This window comes from Sebastes umbrosus, chromosome 15, assembly GCF_015220745.1.
Source record: "Sebastes umbrosus isolate fSebUmb1 chromosome 15, fSebUmb1.pri, whole genome shotgun sequence".
NCBI classification, from domain to species: domain Eukaryota; kingdom Metazoa; phylum Chordata; class Actinopteri; order Perciformes; family Sebastidae; genus Sebastes; species Sebastes umbrosus.
The window spans coordinates 4,954,473-4,970,109 of record NC_051283.1 but is presented as its reverse complement, the minus strand read 5'-3'; the positions used below and the strand labels follow the sequence as shown (position 1 = coordinate 4,970,109).

General features: G+C 40.9%; 1 protein-coding gene across 6 annotated transcripts in view; it reads left to right on the top strand.

The window, feature by feature from the left end:
* LOC119503890 (major histocompatibility complex class I-related gene protein-like) overlaps nt 1-15,637 on the top strand; it is a 121,248-nt gene that overhangs the window by 14,757 nt on the left and 90,854 nt on the right. The window contains exons 2-3 of one of the 6 annotated variants that reach the window (XM_037795906.1): nt 3,230-3,319; nt 6,696-6,962. In XM_037795906.1, the coding sequence (XP_037651834.1) occupies nt 3,265-3,319; nt 6,696-6,962 (322 nt within the window). In that variant the 5' untranslated portion in view covers nt 3,230-3,264. Of the gene's footprint in view, nt 1-3,076; nt 3,320-6,695; nt 6,963-15,637 lie in introns of those variants that run through there. The other 5 variants (XM_037795910.1, XM_037795908.1, XM_037795905.1 and 2 more) reach the window with 5 other exon arrangements.

The window sequence follows — 15,637 nt, the reverse complement described above, 5'->3', positions numbered from 1 at the left end:
GCATGATCAGTGTTACCCCCCCCCCCCAACATGCCACAGCAAAGAAGAGGACGCTGGTTACTACAGACTGGTAAAACATCTGCAGCAGCCTATTGCAGACATTGAAGTACCTGAGCCTCCTCAGGAAGAACAGTTTGCTCTGTCTCTTCCTGTAGAGGGCCTCGGTGTTGTCGGTCCAGTCCAGTTTATTGTTCATGTGTACTCCCAGGAACTTGTAGGTGTCCACCACCTCCACCTCCTCCCCTCGGATGGTGATGGGAGTTAGGGGCCTCTTGTTGCCCCGCGGAAGTCCACCACCAGGTCCTTGGTCTTTCCGATGTTGAGCTGGAGGTGATCGTTGTCACACCACCCTACGAAGTTCTCCACCAGGGCTCTGTACTCCTCCTCGTTGTCATCCGTGATGCAGCTGACGATGGAGGAGTCATCGGAGAACTTCTGTGGGTGCCACGTACCCCAGTTGAAGCGGAAGTCGGAGGTGTAGGTGGTGAACAGGAAGGGTGACAGCACAGTTCCTTGGGGGGTGCCGGTGTTGCTCACAAGCACATCTGACAGGCTGCCCTTCAGTCTGACATTATGTGGTCTGCTGGTGAGGTAGTCCATAATCCAGGACACCAGGCCATGGTCTACCTGCATCACTGAGAGCTTCTCAGCTAGCCGGCGTGGCTGGATGATGTTGAAGGCGCTGGAGAAGTCGTTGAACATGATTCTTACGGTGCTGTGCGGCCTCTCCAGATGTCCGTAGGCTCTGTGGAGCAGATAGATGATGGCATCATCCACACCGATGTTTGCCTGGTATGCAAAATGCAGGGGGTCCAGGGAGTCGCTCACAAGGGGCTCGAGGTGCTGCATAACCAGTCCGTCAAAGATCTTCATGACATGTGACGTCAGAGCAACTGGCCTGATAAGCTGTGAACCTCTTTGTCGAGGTTTTTATTTACTACACATTTGTTTGACCAATAATGATTGACAGCACTCCTGAATGTTCATGCAAACTGAAATGTATCCAGAACTGAGGCATTACCACTGAAAACACTTTCAGAACCACACAGCACACAGTGTGAATGAACCCAAAGTGTGAATGTTCTGTTTTGGTTCCAGTTCCTCCTGCAGGGTTCCCTGCTGGTCCTGTTATTGGAGTTGTTGTAGGACTGCTGCTGCTGCTGGCGGTCTGCATCGCTGGACTCTTCATCTGGAGGAGGAACAATAACAGTGAGGAACAGAGATGTTTTTATTCCTCTGATGAATTCAAATTAATACCTGTGATAGTCTCGTCCTGCATATTTAGTGTGGTACTTCTGGTAACTCAATCCATTTATTTGACAAGTGATAGTGAAGCACAAAGTGCTGTTTTTTGTTTTTCTGCTTTCATAAATTCTGAAATGTGAATCATTTTCTAATATTGTTTTCTCCCATCTGTATTTCCGGGTTTCGTCCTGCTAACAGTAAGTATTATACTGTGAAATATTTCAAATTATCTATCTATATAAATATATAGATCTATATCTATAGATCTATATATATCTATAGATATAGATCTATATATTTATATAGATATATAGATCTATATCTATATATCTATATATAGATATATAGATATCTATATATAGATAGATAGATAGATAGATAGATATCAGCAATAATCTGACATCAGTCAGTTGTAATCCTAAACAGGATCAGGTTTTGTAATGACTACATGAAGACTGTAGATCTCTCTTATACCTGTAATAACTGAACTTGTGTTTCTGTCTCCTCTCACAGGGAAAAGATGATCTGCAGCATCCTGCTGCTCATCATCCTGACCTCCTGTATCTGTGGTTAGTTCACACCTTCACTTTATTATCCACAAAGACTGAATACACTTTTTTTTACTTTTCATATCACCAGACTGCTCCCTGCTGGAGGACAGACTGACCCTCACATGTTCTCTAAATGTAGCCAGCCAAGTAAAACCGGGGATCCTATACTTGAATACTTGAACGGTGAAGTTCAACATTCTGAAAGGGACGACTCTTAAAGTGAATGGTGATATACTGTAGGTGTGTGAGATCACTGTGCATCACCTCTAGTCTCTTCTGTGGACCAGCTTCCTAAAAACGAGTCTTTGTCTCCCTCTGCTGGTAGCTTAATTAAAGTCCTGGATATCCGCCTGGTCTTCTTTAGTAATAATTCATGTAGAATCTCAACACTGTAATGCACAATCATGTCAGTGATGTCACACAGAAATGTAACTATATAAAAAGACAATAACTTAAGAAAAAAAAGGCTAGTAAAACTGTGAGCCTGTGCTCTTAATCTAATGTTTTTACTTAAATTACTCTATATTTTATTTATTTATATTGACCCTGGCATGCTTTATGTTGCTTTATTTATTTTAATTTTTGTATCTATTTATTTTCATTTTGTGTCCCTTCATTTCTTTCATATGTATTTATCTATGTAAAGGTTTGATTGTTTATTGTATTAACAGATTTAAAATTAAATCTATTTAAAAAAAAAATCGACATAGTCGACCGAATGCATCCAAGAGAAATCACCTAATTCAGGCAAGAAGGAGGGAAAAACAGCATGATCTTTCAGGTCTGGGTATCATCGGATAATACTCAGTTTCATTGCTGGATTTATTAATAATGGAATAATGCACATAGATTGTTAATTATGGTATTTATTTTACTCTAGCTCTATTATTCTGCAAACCTCAAACAACAGAAACACATCCAATTACTATAATGTGAAGATATTGAGATGCACATACACTGTTATAAATGGATATTTTTTATAATTTATTTTTTATTTTTAACTTTTATTTTTATTTTAACTTTATTTACATGGAGTTGTCATGCATGTTTTTTTTCTTGTTTAAAGATGTTGTACTTTGGGTAAGATTATGTCATGTATTAATACTTGATTTAAAGTTGTCATAACTAAAAGTGTTATAATGTCCCACTTTAAGTAGACGACAGTGAAAGCTACTGAAAACCGCAAATTAGAGCGAACTACAAGGAAACTGACATTTTGCTCAACATATCTTTTCGTGGATATTAAGTATTAATAGTAATAGTAATAATAATTATAATTCTTTTAAAGAGAGTACATTTCAAAAGAATTTGATCTTTCAGAAAAAATGATCTCGCTTATTAGCCGTTGATAATATCAGCCCCTCAAATGGACGTCATAACTCCCTCCAGGAACCTGACCCATGTCGAAATATTTGCTGGTCAGCTGACTGAAGCTCTCTCTCTCTCTCTCTCTTCTACTCAAATCAAGATGAAGTTACTAATTTTGCTCAACTTGCTCCTCTTCTGTCACGTTGCATCTACAGGTAAGATCATATTGTGACTCTCACCGTTATTTCTTGTTATTCTTGTTTGATTTAGTCACTTTATAGTGCGACATTAAGGAACCACTTTCACTTTGTCACACTGACCTTACAATAATGTCACAATAAATCGGAAAAGGCGACCTGCTCTTGACTACTACTCCCTCCCAAAACTCATCAGAGACTCCGATTCCCTCACCATATTCCAGTCCCGCCTCAAGACCCATCTTTTCTCCTCTGCTTACTTGTAGCTCCCCCCTACCCATTTGTCCGTGTGTATGTATGAGAGTGTGCCTGTGTATGTCGCCTGTTTTTGTCGTTCGTCCCTGTTTGTCTCACCGTTTTCCCCCCGAATGTGTAAAGCGTCTTTGAGATCTTTAAAAAGCGCTATATAAGTTTAATCTATTATTATTATAGTTACTACTTTGCTGGTAGGATAGGGGAATAACCGTGGGACATCAGTCAAAATGCTCTTGAGATGGATTTGTCTTCAGTGAATTTTATTGTAAACTTCACGCACTATGCATCATTTACACTTCAGACAGTAAGTATAGTTTCCGTTAGTGTGTGGTTCTGTAACCGTAGAAATAAAGGACTTTAATGGATATTGATTGTATGGGAATCATTACATACAACGCTCTACAGAATACAGCATTATGTACATAATTTCACCATATAACTAACATTACTACCATATACAGGATATACTGTGATCCTTAATACTCTTACACAGTGCTGTCAAATAACAGGACAAACAACATTATAGCTAATAAATTAAAATAACATTCAATCTCTTATGCACTATCTCTTATGGATTATATTCTCTTATATATTATTATATATTATTCTATTATATACTCTTATATGAACACATGGTTTTATTGGGCAGCGCCCCTCTTATCTCGTACTACACTTGCTGCTTGTCTGTGCAATGAACGACACACGAGAGCAGTGCGTCGTTACCATTTCCATTACCATTTCACTCCGTAACACTACCTACAGCATTGCTACGCATGGTATAACATAAAACACAGTAAATACAGAGCTAACTCTGTAACGAGCACGGCTAACAATTATGCATCCCTCATGTAACAACTTAAAGGTCCTATATTGTAAAAAGTAAGATTTTCATGTCTTTTATATTATAAAGCAGGTTTAAGTGCTTTATAAATACTGTGAAAGTATGGAAGCGCTCAATATACAGAGAAATACACACACAGCCCGTATTCAGAAATTGTGCGTTTGAAACAAGCTGCTAGGATTTCTGTCCATTTGTGATGTCACAAATATACAATATTTAGACCATTAAACGGTTTTAAACGTAAACATTCTAAATGTGTCCCAGTTTATTTCTGGTTGCAGTGTATGTGAATGACATCAGCTGACAGGAAGTAAACATGGACCCAAACTGTTGCCAGGCAACGCAATTCTGTTGCAATTCTGTTGCAATTCTGTTGCAATTCTGTTGAAATGCACTAAAACGGAGCGTTTCTGACAGAGGGTAAATACAGGCATATTCAAGCAGACAGTGAGGGAAATTACGTTTTTTTTAATATTACAGCATGTAAACATGTTCTAGTAGAAACACAAAATACAAGTATGAACCTGAAAATGAGCACGATATGGGACCTTTAAGACTTATATCTTCAAATAACAAAAAGGAAACTTACATCTCAATGGACGCACACAGGCTCTCACTGTCTAAAATGTCCAAATTGTGCAGTACTTATTACGTTGTAGATCAACTACAGCTCACTTGTCACGGAACTCTCTGGAGCAACAGAAAAAGGAGACGATTTACCTCTGCTACGAAGGATTGATTGACAGGCTACTCAGCCAATAGAAATGCACTTAGCAAAACGATAATTAAGGATATAAACTAAGGCATAGATATTCAAACCACATAAACTGAGGTAGAAAATGCATGAAAGGATATGGAATCTTCTTTACAGTTTTTATATAAACCTACTAGCCATTGTGTCACAAAACGACACAAACTGTATATATGCTTTAGTTTAGGCAATAATATATCAATAACGTCGTCATAAACGTGATAGAGGAAACCTTGACTGTTGCTAGGAGACATAACCTCTGTGATGTGGGAAATGCTGTGATCATAGAGAGGACATACTATCCCCCAATATTATTGTTTATGTAGTATGACATAATTAAATCAAAATGATATATTACAGCAATTCCAACACATTTACTAGGTTTCCTTAATAATAATTCTATCAACTGTAAAAGAGCAAATCTCTGCTTTTAACAGGCCTACAATAATATATATAAATATAATAAATCTCCCTCTCTGTGTCTTCCTCAAGCTCAGCTCCTCTTTGAAAATAGAGGTGCAAAGTGTGCAAGTTACAATTTTGTTTTAAAATAAAATTAAATGAGGTATATATATATATATACCTCATTAAATTAAATAAAATTAAATGAGGTATATATATATATACCTCATTTAATTTTATTTTAAAACAAAATTGTAACTTGCACACTGTTAATACATAGTATTGCATTACACACTTTGCTGTTGTATATAGCATGTTATTGTTATTCTATGTTAAAATTTTATATTTGCTAAGCTAGTTGTAGTAGTCTGGTATATTTATAGTGTATTTTAATATATTCGTTATATTGAGTATACTATAGATATTACCTCTAGTGTTAATATGTATATTTACTGTTCCTGTGCATTGCCTGGATACTCTGCTGCTGTAACACAATAATTTCCCAATTTGGGATCAATTAAGCACATCTATCTATCTATCAGTAATGAGAATGGGTCTATAACGTATTGTTTTGTAGCTCAGAGTAATTCAACATATTTTAAAATTCTCCTTTTTGGGGAATTGACAACCAATTAACCCATTTGTGCCCAAAGACTAGATTTAGTATGATAAGGACACATTTGTTCTGATCGGTAAAAAGATTTGAAAAGTGGTACGGACATATTTTTGGCAAGTATCTAACAGTACAACACTTTTTACACTGCATATGTGTGCATATCTTTGATATTCAACTTTGTATGAGTTCATAGATACCAAATACTTGATTGTGCCCTTTGTAGTTTCTGAGATACAGCCATTTTCTTATCATACTACTGTATATCTCATCTGAGGTCACGTGACTACTGTTTTTACCTCAAATATAAAGGAGTGCAAAAACAGTAGGCCCATGTGCCCAAAGACTATATTTAGTATAATAAGAAAAACTCACTTTTCAGCCAAACGGTTTGACCGATTTTGAAAATGTCTTCAAATTAGTGCTGAGGCAAGCCCAAAATTCAAAATTTCAGTTGTGGGCACAAATGGGTTAATCAATCAATCCCTCAAAAATGTTTAAAATCTAATTCAAAACCTTCTTTGTCTTGCAGTGAAACACTCCCTGAAAATGTTCTCTACTGCAACTTCTGGAGTCCCAAACTTCCCAGAGTTTGTAGCTGCTGCGATGCTCGATGAAGTGCTGATGGGTTACTGTGACATCAACATCAAGACCCCAGAACCCAAACAGGACTGGGTGAGGAAACTAGTAAAGGATGAGCCACAACACCTGGAGTGGTATTCTCAGGAGTGTTATGATAACCAGCTGTTCTTCAGAGCCAACTTGGACAGCCTGAAGCAGCGCTTAAACCAAACTGGAGGTACAGTATGTTTATGTTCATATGTAACTTTTTACTGGTGAAATGTTTCCTCCCTCTGAGGTGAGACATAGCTTACAGTATAAACACACTGAGCCAATGTGTGTGTCTCTGTGGTGAAGATGTCATATTATCTGTTAACCCCTTAACCTCTTTAAGAGGTTGTTGCACTGAGTGATGATACTGTTATCATATGAAACTAGAACATCTAAGGAATCCATTTGTCGCGTTTAGGATGAATTGAACATTGAACCCAAATGCAGAGTAACTGGCAGGACAGGTAGTTTTTAAATAAAAGCGAGCTTTAATTAAGCTGAAAAAACGGATCCAAAACCACAAAAACAAGGAGGGGAACAAAATACAAAGAAACCACAAAGTACAAATGAAACACACCAAAAAAACCAAACTGAGAACAACATGAAACTACAAACCAGAAGAGACTAGGAACACGGGCAGGAGGAACACTAGGACCAGAACCGGAGGAAACAAGAGACACGGAGGACAAGGTAGACGGGGCTGGGGAGACAAGACGAACCGACAAGGACAGAGGGGAAACACACAGACTTAAATACTAGACAAGATTACACACAGGTGAAACAAATCAGGGCGGGGCAGACAATCAACAAAAGGCGGGAAAACAAACAAAGGAGGGAAGTAAAACCAGACAAGACACAGGAGGAGTGAACTACCAAAATAAAACAGGAAACACCGGAAAAATATACAAAAACACCAAATCCAAAATCACAAAAGTAAATAATAAGCTGGCACAGCCAGAACATGACATCGCCTCCCCCTCAAGGGACGGATCCCAGACGTTCCACAAACAGAACCGGGTGGGCGGTGGGGGGTCCGGAGGAGGGACTCCAGGAACATTGGGCACCGATTATCTCAGGCGGACGGCCCGAGGGCAAAACCGGGACAGAGTCAGGGAACTCGGGCGGACGGCCTGAGGGCAGGGCAGAGACAGAGCCGGGAAACTCCGGTGGATGACCCGGGAGCAGAACCGGGACAGAGTCTGGGAACTCGGGCGGACAACCCGGGGGCAGGGCAGAGTCAGATCCGGGAAACTCAGGCGGACGGCCCGGGGGCATGGCAGAGACAGTGCCGGGAAACTCCGGTGGATGACCCGGGGGCAGAACCGGAACAGAGTCTGGGAACTCAGGTGGACGGGCCGGAGGCAGGACAGAGTCCGAACCGAGAAACTCCGGCAGATGACCCGGGGACAGAACCGGGACAGAGTCTGGGAACTGGGGCGGGCGGCCCGGGGCCAGGGCAAAGTTCGAGCCGGGGAACTCGGGCGGACGGCCCGGGGGCAGAGCAGAGACAGAGCCAGAAAACCCGGGGGCTTGGAACTGTGGCCCAGCAGTCACAGGAACACAGTTTTTGGGCTGAAACCCAGGCGAAACAGGAGGTGGCGGTTGCGGTCCTACTGAAACGGAGGTCGGCCAGGCCCCCGATAGGAGACGTGGAACGAGGTTCGGCCAGGCCCCCGACAGGAGACGTGGAACGGAGGTCGGCCTGACCCCCGACAGGAGACGTGGAACGGAGGTCGGCCTGACCCCCGACAGGAGACGTGGAACGGAGGTCGGCCTGACCCCCGACAGGAGACGTGGAACGGAGGTCGGCCTGACCCCCGACAGGAGGCGTGGAACGGAGGTCGGCCTGACCCCCGACAGGAGGCGTGGAACGGAGGTCGGCCAGACCTCCGACAGGGCGCTTGGAGCAGAGGTCGGCCGGACCTCCGACAGGACGCTTGGAGCAGAGGTCGGCCGGACCTCCGACAGGACGCTTGGAGCAGAGGTCGACCGGACCGCCGACAGGACACTTGGAGCAGAGGTCGGCCGGACCGCCGACACAGGAGTAGGCTTGAATTCGGGTTGAACACTGAGAAACTTAGGAGGACGCCGCCTCTGAGACCCACGCTTCCTTCTGGGAGATCCAACCCCTAGCATGGCATCCGGCTTGAAGCTAGTGTCATGGATGCTAGCATGGCGAGGATTAGACTGGAAACTTAGTGGGCCTCCCAGGGCAAGGCGGGTTCCTAAGAACAGATCTGGGGCTGATGCTAGCTTAGAGCTAGCTGACTGCTGGGACATGGGCTGGAAGGTCAGGAAGCCAATGTTAACAGTCTGTAGTTGAGAATGGTGATTTGTAGGCAGAGAGAGCTGATGGGTGTGCATGAACTGGTTCAGTCTCTTTGTAACAATGTCTAAGTGGGGCACAAAATGGCTCACCCATGGCTTCTCCTTAAAATATAGCCTCTGCACAGCAAGCTGTTCCAAGATGGGACTCCAAGCATAAGACTTGAGAAAAGAGTCTTTCCACAGTCCTTTCAAAATTACAAACTTTCAAAAAAAACATTTGCAGCTCTGCTGGGTCCATTTTACTGGTCGGTTCGTTCTGTCGCGTTTAGGATGAATTGAACATTGAACCCAAATGCAGAGTAACTGGCAGGACAGGTAGTTTTTAAATAAAAGCGAGCTTTAATTAAGCTGAAAAAACAGATCCAAAACCACAAAAACAAGGAGGGGAACAAAATACAAAGAAACCACAAAGTACAAATGAAACACACCAAAAAAACCAAACTGAGAACAACATGAAACTACAAACCAGAAGAGACTAGGAACACGGGCAGGAGGAACACTAGGACCAGAACCGGAGGAAACAAGAGACACGGAGGACAAGGTAGACGGGGCTGGGAAGACAAGACGAACCGACAAGGACAGAGGGGAAACACACAGACTTAAATACTAGACAAGATTACACACAGGTGAAACAAATCAGGGCGGGGCAGACAATCAACAAAAGGCGGGAAAACAAACAAAGGAGGGAAGTAAAACCAGACAAGACACAGGAGGAGTGAACTACCAAAATAAAACAGGAAACACCGGAAAAATATACAAAAACACCAAATCCAAAATCACAAAAGTAAATAATAAGCTGGCACAGCCAGAACATGACACCATTGCTACCAACCATGTCATATTAGCTTGTCGGGAAGATCGCTAAATAACGCAGCAAAGTTACGCTAAATTTTGGCGAGGAAAAACTGCCATGGCGATTTTCAAAGGGGTCCCTTGACCTTACACATGCACACTTTATGATAATCACATGCAGTTTTTTTTAATGTAGTATAAATTTGTTATTTCCGCCTATTCTAAAATGGTGTATTTGAATATTTCTGCATACTGGGGTCCTTAAACAGTCTTGAATTACATAAATTGTCTGCCACTGTAAAGCGGAGACTCTTGTGGATCCAATGAGTCTAACTGTATTCATGTGTGATGATGTTAGTCCCCATAGGAGACATTTCAGTGTAGTGAGACAATTTCTGAAATTTGACCTCACTGTATAAAATGACCTGTGGTGACCTCTAGGATAATCACAGCCTCATGAAACTTTACAACCACCAACTACAGACCTAGAGCATTCAGAGGATGAATGGCTTCCTAGCTAGATTGACAATAAGGGGGTTTCTGAGCAGTTTCCAGAATTGCAGAAAAATGCAATCTCCAAATGTCAAACGTTTTTGATACCAAATCACAGCACGGTTTTTTTCTATGGTGATCCTCAAGGTGTTGGTGTCTTAATGTGGTATTTTGGAGAGATTAGTGATCATTTTTATTAATACTTCAGTGGTAAAATATGCTTAACTTTAGCAACAAATCTGTAACAAATGGTATCAAACCAAAAAATGCTGCAACAACTTATGAGACATAATACAGCATGGGAATGACCATCATATACTTCTATTATAATGTTCTACGCTCTTATACACTCTCACTATTTATTTTAATTTATTCATCCATTTATTAATTAAGTTGTATTTGTTATTAATGACTAGAACAACTTGCCACGCAGAGCTGCATCTGAAATGAATCTTCAAGTTCCAAGCTTTCAGATGATGTACACCACTCTACACCAACTTATCAAGCCATGGACGGATCTTCCAGCACTTATCCCCTTCTTGCCTGTTTGACAAATCAGTGTTATCAGTGAAGTGTAGAAATGCCAGCAGGGTCTGAAAACGGTTGCGTGACATGTTGTCAGCCACCATGGCATACCTTGTGTCATTTTCCCAGTAAGCTCGATTTCCCGGCAGTTGGCAAAGACCCATGTGCAGGTAGAGGCCAATCAATATTTCCAGCTCCTTAACAGTGGTGTTTACATTGCTGTGATGTGCAGATTTTTGCACACTGTACAAATTTGTTTGCTCCTTCAGTAACTCAAGCATGTCTGCTGTGATGAACTTCCTGAAATACTCCAGGGGAGTATGAAGATTGTCGGGGGGTGTGACACTCTCCTTCGAATTTGCCCTCAGGGGCTTCAAAAGGTTTCTTTCTACAAGAAAACATTTCTTTCCTTGCTCAGTTACAGTTTGTTGCCCAGGGTTCATCTTTGGTTGAGGTACTTCATCTAAATCACCTGATTCATTACAGTCTGAATCACCAGACTCACTTGACTCATCATACTCCATGTTGTTGTTGATGGGAGTGTAATTAGGGTCTTCAGGGTCTTCATCTGAGCTACCTTCACAACCCTCAAACTCACTGCCGTCTCCCTGGATGACTGCCAGTGCATCCTGAACACTGTACTGCTTCTTGTTATCCATACTACAGAAAAAATAAAATGGCATTGAAATATAACTGATATAGGGTAGAAAAATCTTGTTTGTCTGTTTATTTTATTTACTGATAGGCGAAAATTGTTTCCTTATAAATTGTATTAATAATTTAATTCATATAACGTGATTTTTTGTTTACATTTGTTTTAATATGCCCTGAATTGAACAATATCAAATCTATTAACTAAATATCATTGAATCAGCTAAATTAACTGAGCAGATCATTATCATATTTATTATTGTGACATATATGGCACATCAGGTTTTGCGTGACAATTTTCCGGTTAAAGGCCCAATGTGACATATATGTCACAACGATATTCATCGGATTCTTTTTATATCAATTTGTTCAAGAAATGTGATCACAACAGGTTAAATGTAATAAAGGACATATTATGTAACTATTACAATTCTTAAATGGCTTGAATCTTACCTTTAGCAACAATAAACAAGCTTTTTCTATTTAGCTAGTTCTGTCACATGTGTTAACCTGGCACACAGACATCTTGGAAATGTTGTTATGGGATCACAAAATCACATGACCTGTCAGATGACCCATCAGGATGTTCAGTATGTGTCACTTAGGGACTTCATGAGTTAAAGTCAAGGATAAAGCTTTAGAAAGGAACTTTCCAGAACGTTTAAAGGACATCTGTCACCGTGGGTTCTTAAGGGTTAATGCAGTATAAATCTGTTATTTCCACGTATTCTTAAATGATGTATCTGAATATTTCTGCATACTAGGGTCCCTAATCAGTCTTGAATTACATAAATTGGGTATCACTGTAAAGCTGAGACTCTTGTGGATCCAATGAGCCCAACTGTATTCATGTGTGATGATGTTAGTCCCCATAGGAGACATTTAATTGTATTGAGACCATTTTTTTAAACTTGACCTCACTCTATAAAATGACCTGTGGTGACCTCTAGGATAATCACAGCCTCATGAAACTTTACAACCACTAACTAAAGACCTAGAGCATTCAGAGGATGGATGACTTTCCTAACTACATTGACAATAAGGGGGTTTCTGAGCAGTTTACACAACAGAAGTGCTCGCCATCCAATCGCAGAAAAATGCAATTCTTGCAGAAATCTCTAAATGTCACAAGTTTCTTTTTCTATGGTGTTCCTCAAGGTCTTGGTGTCTTAATGTGGTATTTTGGAGAGATTATTGATCTTTTTTTATCAATTCTCCAGTGTTAAAATATGGTTAAATTTAGCACCCAATCTGTAACAAATGGTATCAACCCAAAAATGATTATGAGACATAATAGAGCATGGGGATGACCATCATATACTTCTATCAAAATGTTCTACGCTCTTATACAGTGCTGCATCTAAAATGAATCTCCAGGTTCCCAGCTTTCAGATGATGTACACCACTTCTATGTCTACCCCTGAACATCCCCTGTACCCCACCCCTCTAAAACAGAAGGTAGAATGGTAAAGGAGCTGGCTGTACTGAGATGTCTCTTTTTTCTGTCTCTGTCTCTCTCAGATGCCCACATTTTACAGAGGATGAACGGCTGTGAGTGGGACGACGAGACTGGAGAGGTTGTTGGTTTTAGTCAGTACGGTTATGATGGAGAAGACTTCCTTGTGTTGGACCTGCAGACGCTGACATGGACCGCTCCAAAACAACAGGCTTTCATCACCAAACTTAGATGGGATAAAGGCAAAGCTAGATTAGAATACTACAAAAACTACTACATCCACATATGTCCTGACTTGCTGAGGAAGTACCTACACTATGGGAGGAGCTCTCTGCAGAGAACAGGTAGGATCACATGGCAAGATGTACTGTTGTACATGGACTCAGTGCTTCTAAGGCACTGTATCATTCCAATGAAAATAATATCCTGACACATCCTGGTGTCTCAGTACAGACTCATCTGTGTCTGTCCTTCTCCCCAGAGCGTCCCTCAGTGTCTCTCCTCCAGAAGACTCCCTCCTCTCCAGTCAGCTGCCATGCTACAGGTTTCTACCCCGACAGAGCCATGATGTTCTGGAGGAAAGATGGAGAGGAGATTCATGAGGACGTGGACCTCGGAGAGATCCTCCCCAACCACGATGGATCCTTCCAGATGAGTGTTGAGCTGAACCTGTCATCAGTCGCACCTGAAGACTGGAGGAGGTACGACTGTGTGTTTCATCTCTCTGGTGTGGTGGACGACATCGTCACCAGACTGGACAAAGCAGTGATCAGGACCAACTGGGGTAAGACTGAAATATACTTGTATATTTATTTATTTATTTGCAACAGATTCCTGTAACATTTGGTGGACAGTTAGACCATGATTAAGGAAGAACTTATCAGAAACTAGTGTGTATAGTGCCAAAATGTTAACTTCAACTTTGTTGTCCCCCAGGAGCATTTTGTCTCGCAGCTAGGTAAAACACAGAAAACTGAAAAACAGAAAACATAATACAAATGTAAAAAGAAATGCTTTAAAAAGCCATATAAACTCACATAAAACAAAGTAGAGCAGCGACAGTTTGTGCCTTTACTGGAGACAGTATTGAGATGACAGGAAACGAGGCAGAGAGAGATTCAACAAAGGTCTCTTCGTTGTTCTCAAACTGGGGACATTATGGTTCGTGGTCGGCGTCTTAACCCGTCAGCTACAGGAGCAAAGTTTATGATATGTTGTGTTATTTGTCTACAGTGGGACTGGCTGTGAAAATTTCCAAGTTATGGTTTATTACATCAGTGGTTGTCGCGAACACCAACCTGATTATTCTAAAGTTTGAGAACTACTGTATTACATAACCAGCCATAAGTCTTAAAAACGTGCAACAGCAACCACATTTAGAGGACCGGTGCTGACATTTACTCTGAGAGGTGCTGCCAAGTTTGATGGCTTTTCACACATAGATGGCGCTAAATAACGCTTTTATATCTTGAACTCCTGGTTTACTGTACCCACTTAAACTACTGATAAGCTGTGAACCTCTTTGTCAGGGTTTTTATTTACTACACATTTGTTTGACCAATAATGTTTGACAGCACTGCCTGAATGTTGATTTGAAATGAAAGTCATATCCAGAACTGAGGCATTACCACTGAAAACACTTTCAGAACCACACAGCACACAGTGTGAATGAACCCAAAGTGTGAATGTTCTGTTTTGGTTCCAGTTCCTCCTGCAGGGTTCCCTGCTGGTCCTGTTATTGGAGTTGTTGTAGGACTGCTGCTGCTGCTGCTGGCGGTCTGCATCGCTGGACTCTTCATCTGGAGGAGGAACAATAACGGTGAGGAACAGAGATGTTTTTATTCCTCTGATGAATTCAAATAAATACCTGTGATAGTCTCGTCCTGCATATTTAGTGTGGTACTTCTGGTAACTCAATCCATTTATTTGACAAGTGATAGTGAAGCACAAAATGAAATGTGAATCATTTTCTAACATTGTTTTCTCTCATCTGTATTTCAGGGTTTTGCCCTGCTAAAAGTAAGCATTATACTGTGAAATATTTCACATTATATAAAATTATATATATATATTTTTTCCTCGTGGGCGAGCAACTAATGTCCTGTTCACCATAAAAACAAACGTCCTTCATAATGTGGACACCAATATGACAAGGATTTCACTTTATTTACTACTTATTTTGACAGCGTGGCAGTGAACATAGAAGAGGATGCTGAACTCCACAACTTTCTGTCTCAGAGGACTTTACAATCTGTACAACATATATTTAATTATCATTATTTTTATATTCCTGGAAGTGAGATCAAAATGTCATGGTCTGGCACTGTACCAGAGAACATTGGACTTTTTCTTTTTGTTATAAGTTAAGACTGTCTTATCTCCTCCTTTTGGTTTATTAGTTCTGTTATTGTGATTTTGGTTTGTTTTGGATTTGGGCTCTTTTATATCAATGCATTCCAGTGTTTCCTGTTTTATTTTGAAATTCACTCTTCCTGTGTCTTGTCTGGTTTTACTTCCCACCTTTGCTTGTTTTCCCCCCTTTTTTGATTGTCTGCCCCGCCCTGATTTGTTCCACCTGTGTCTAATCACCCTCTTGTATTTAAGCCCTCTGTTGTTGT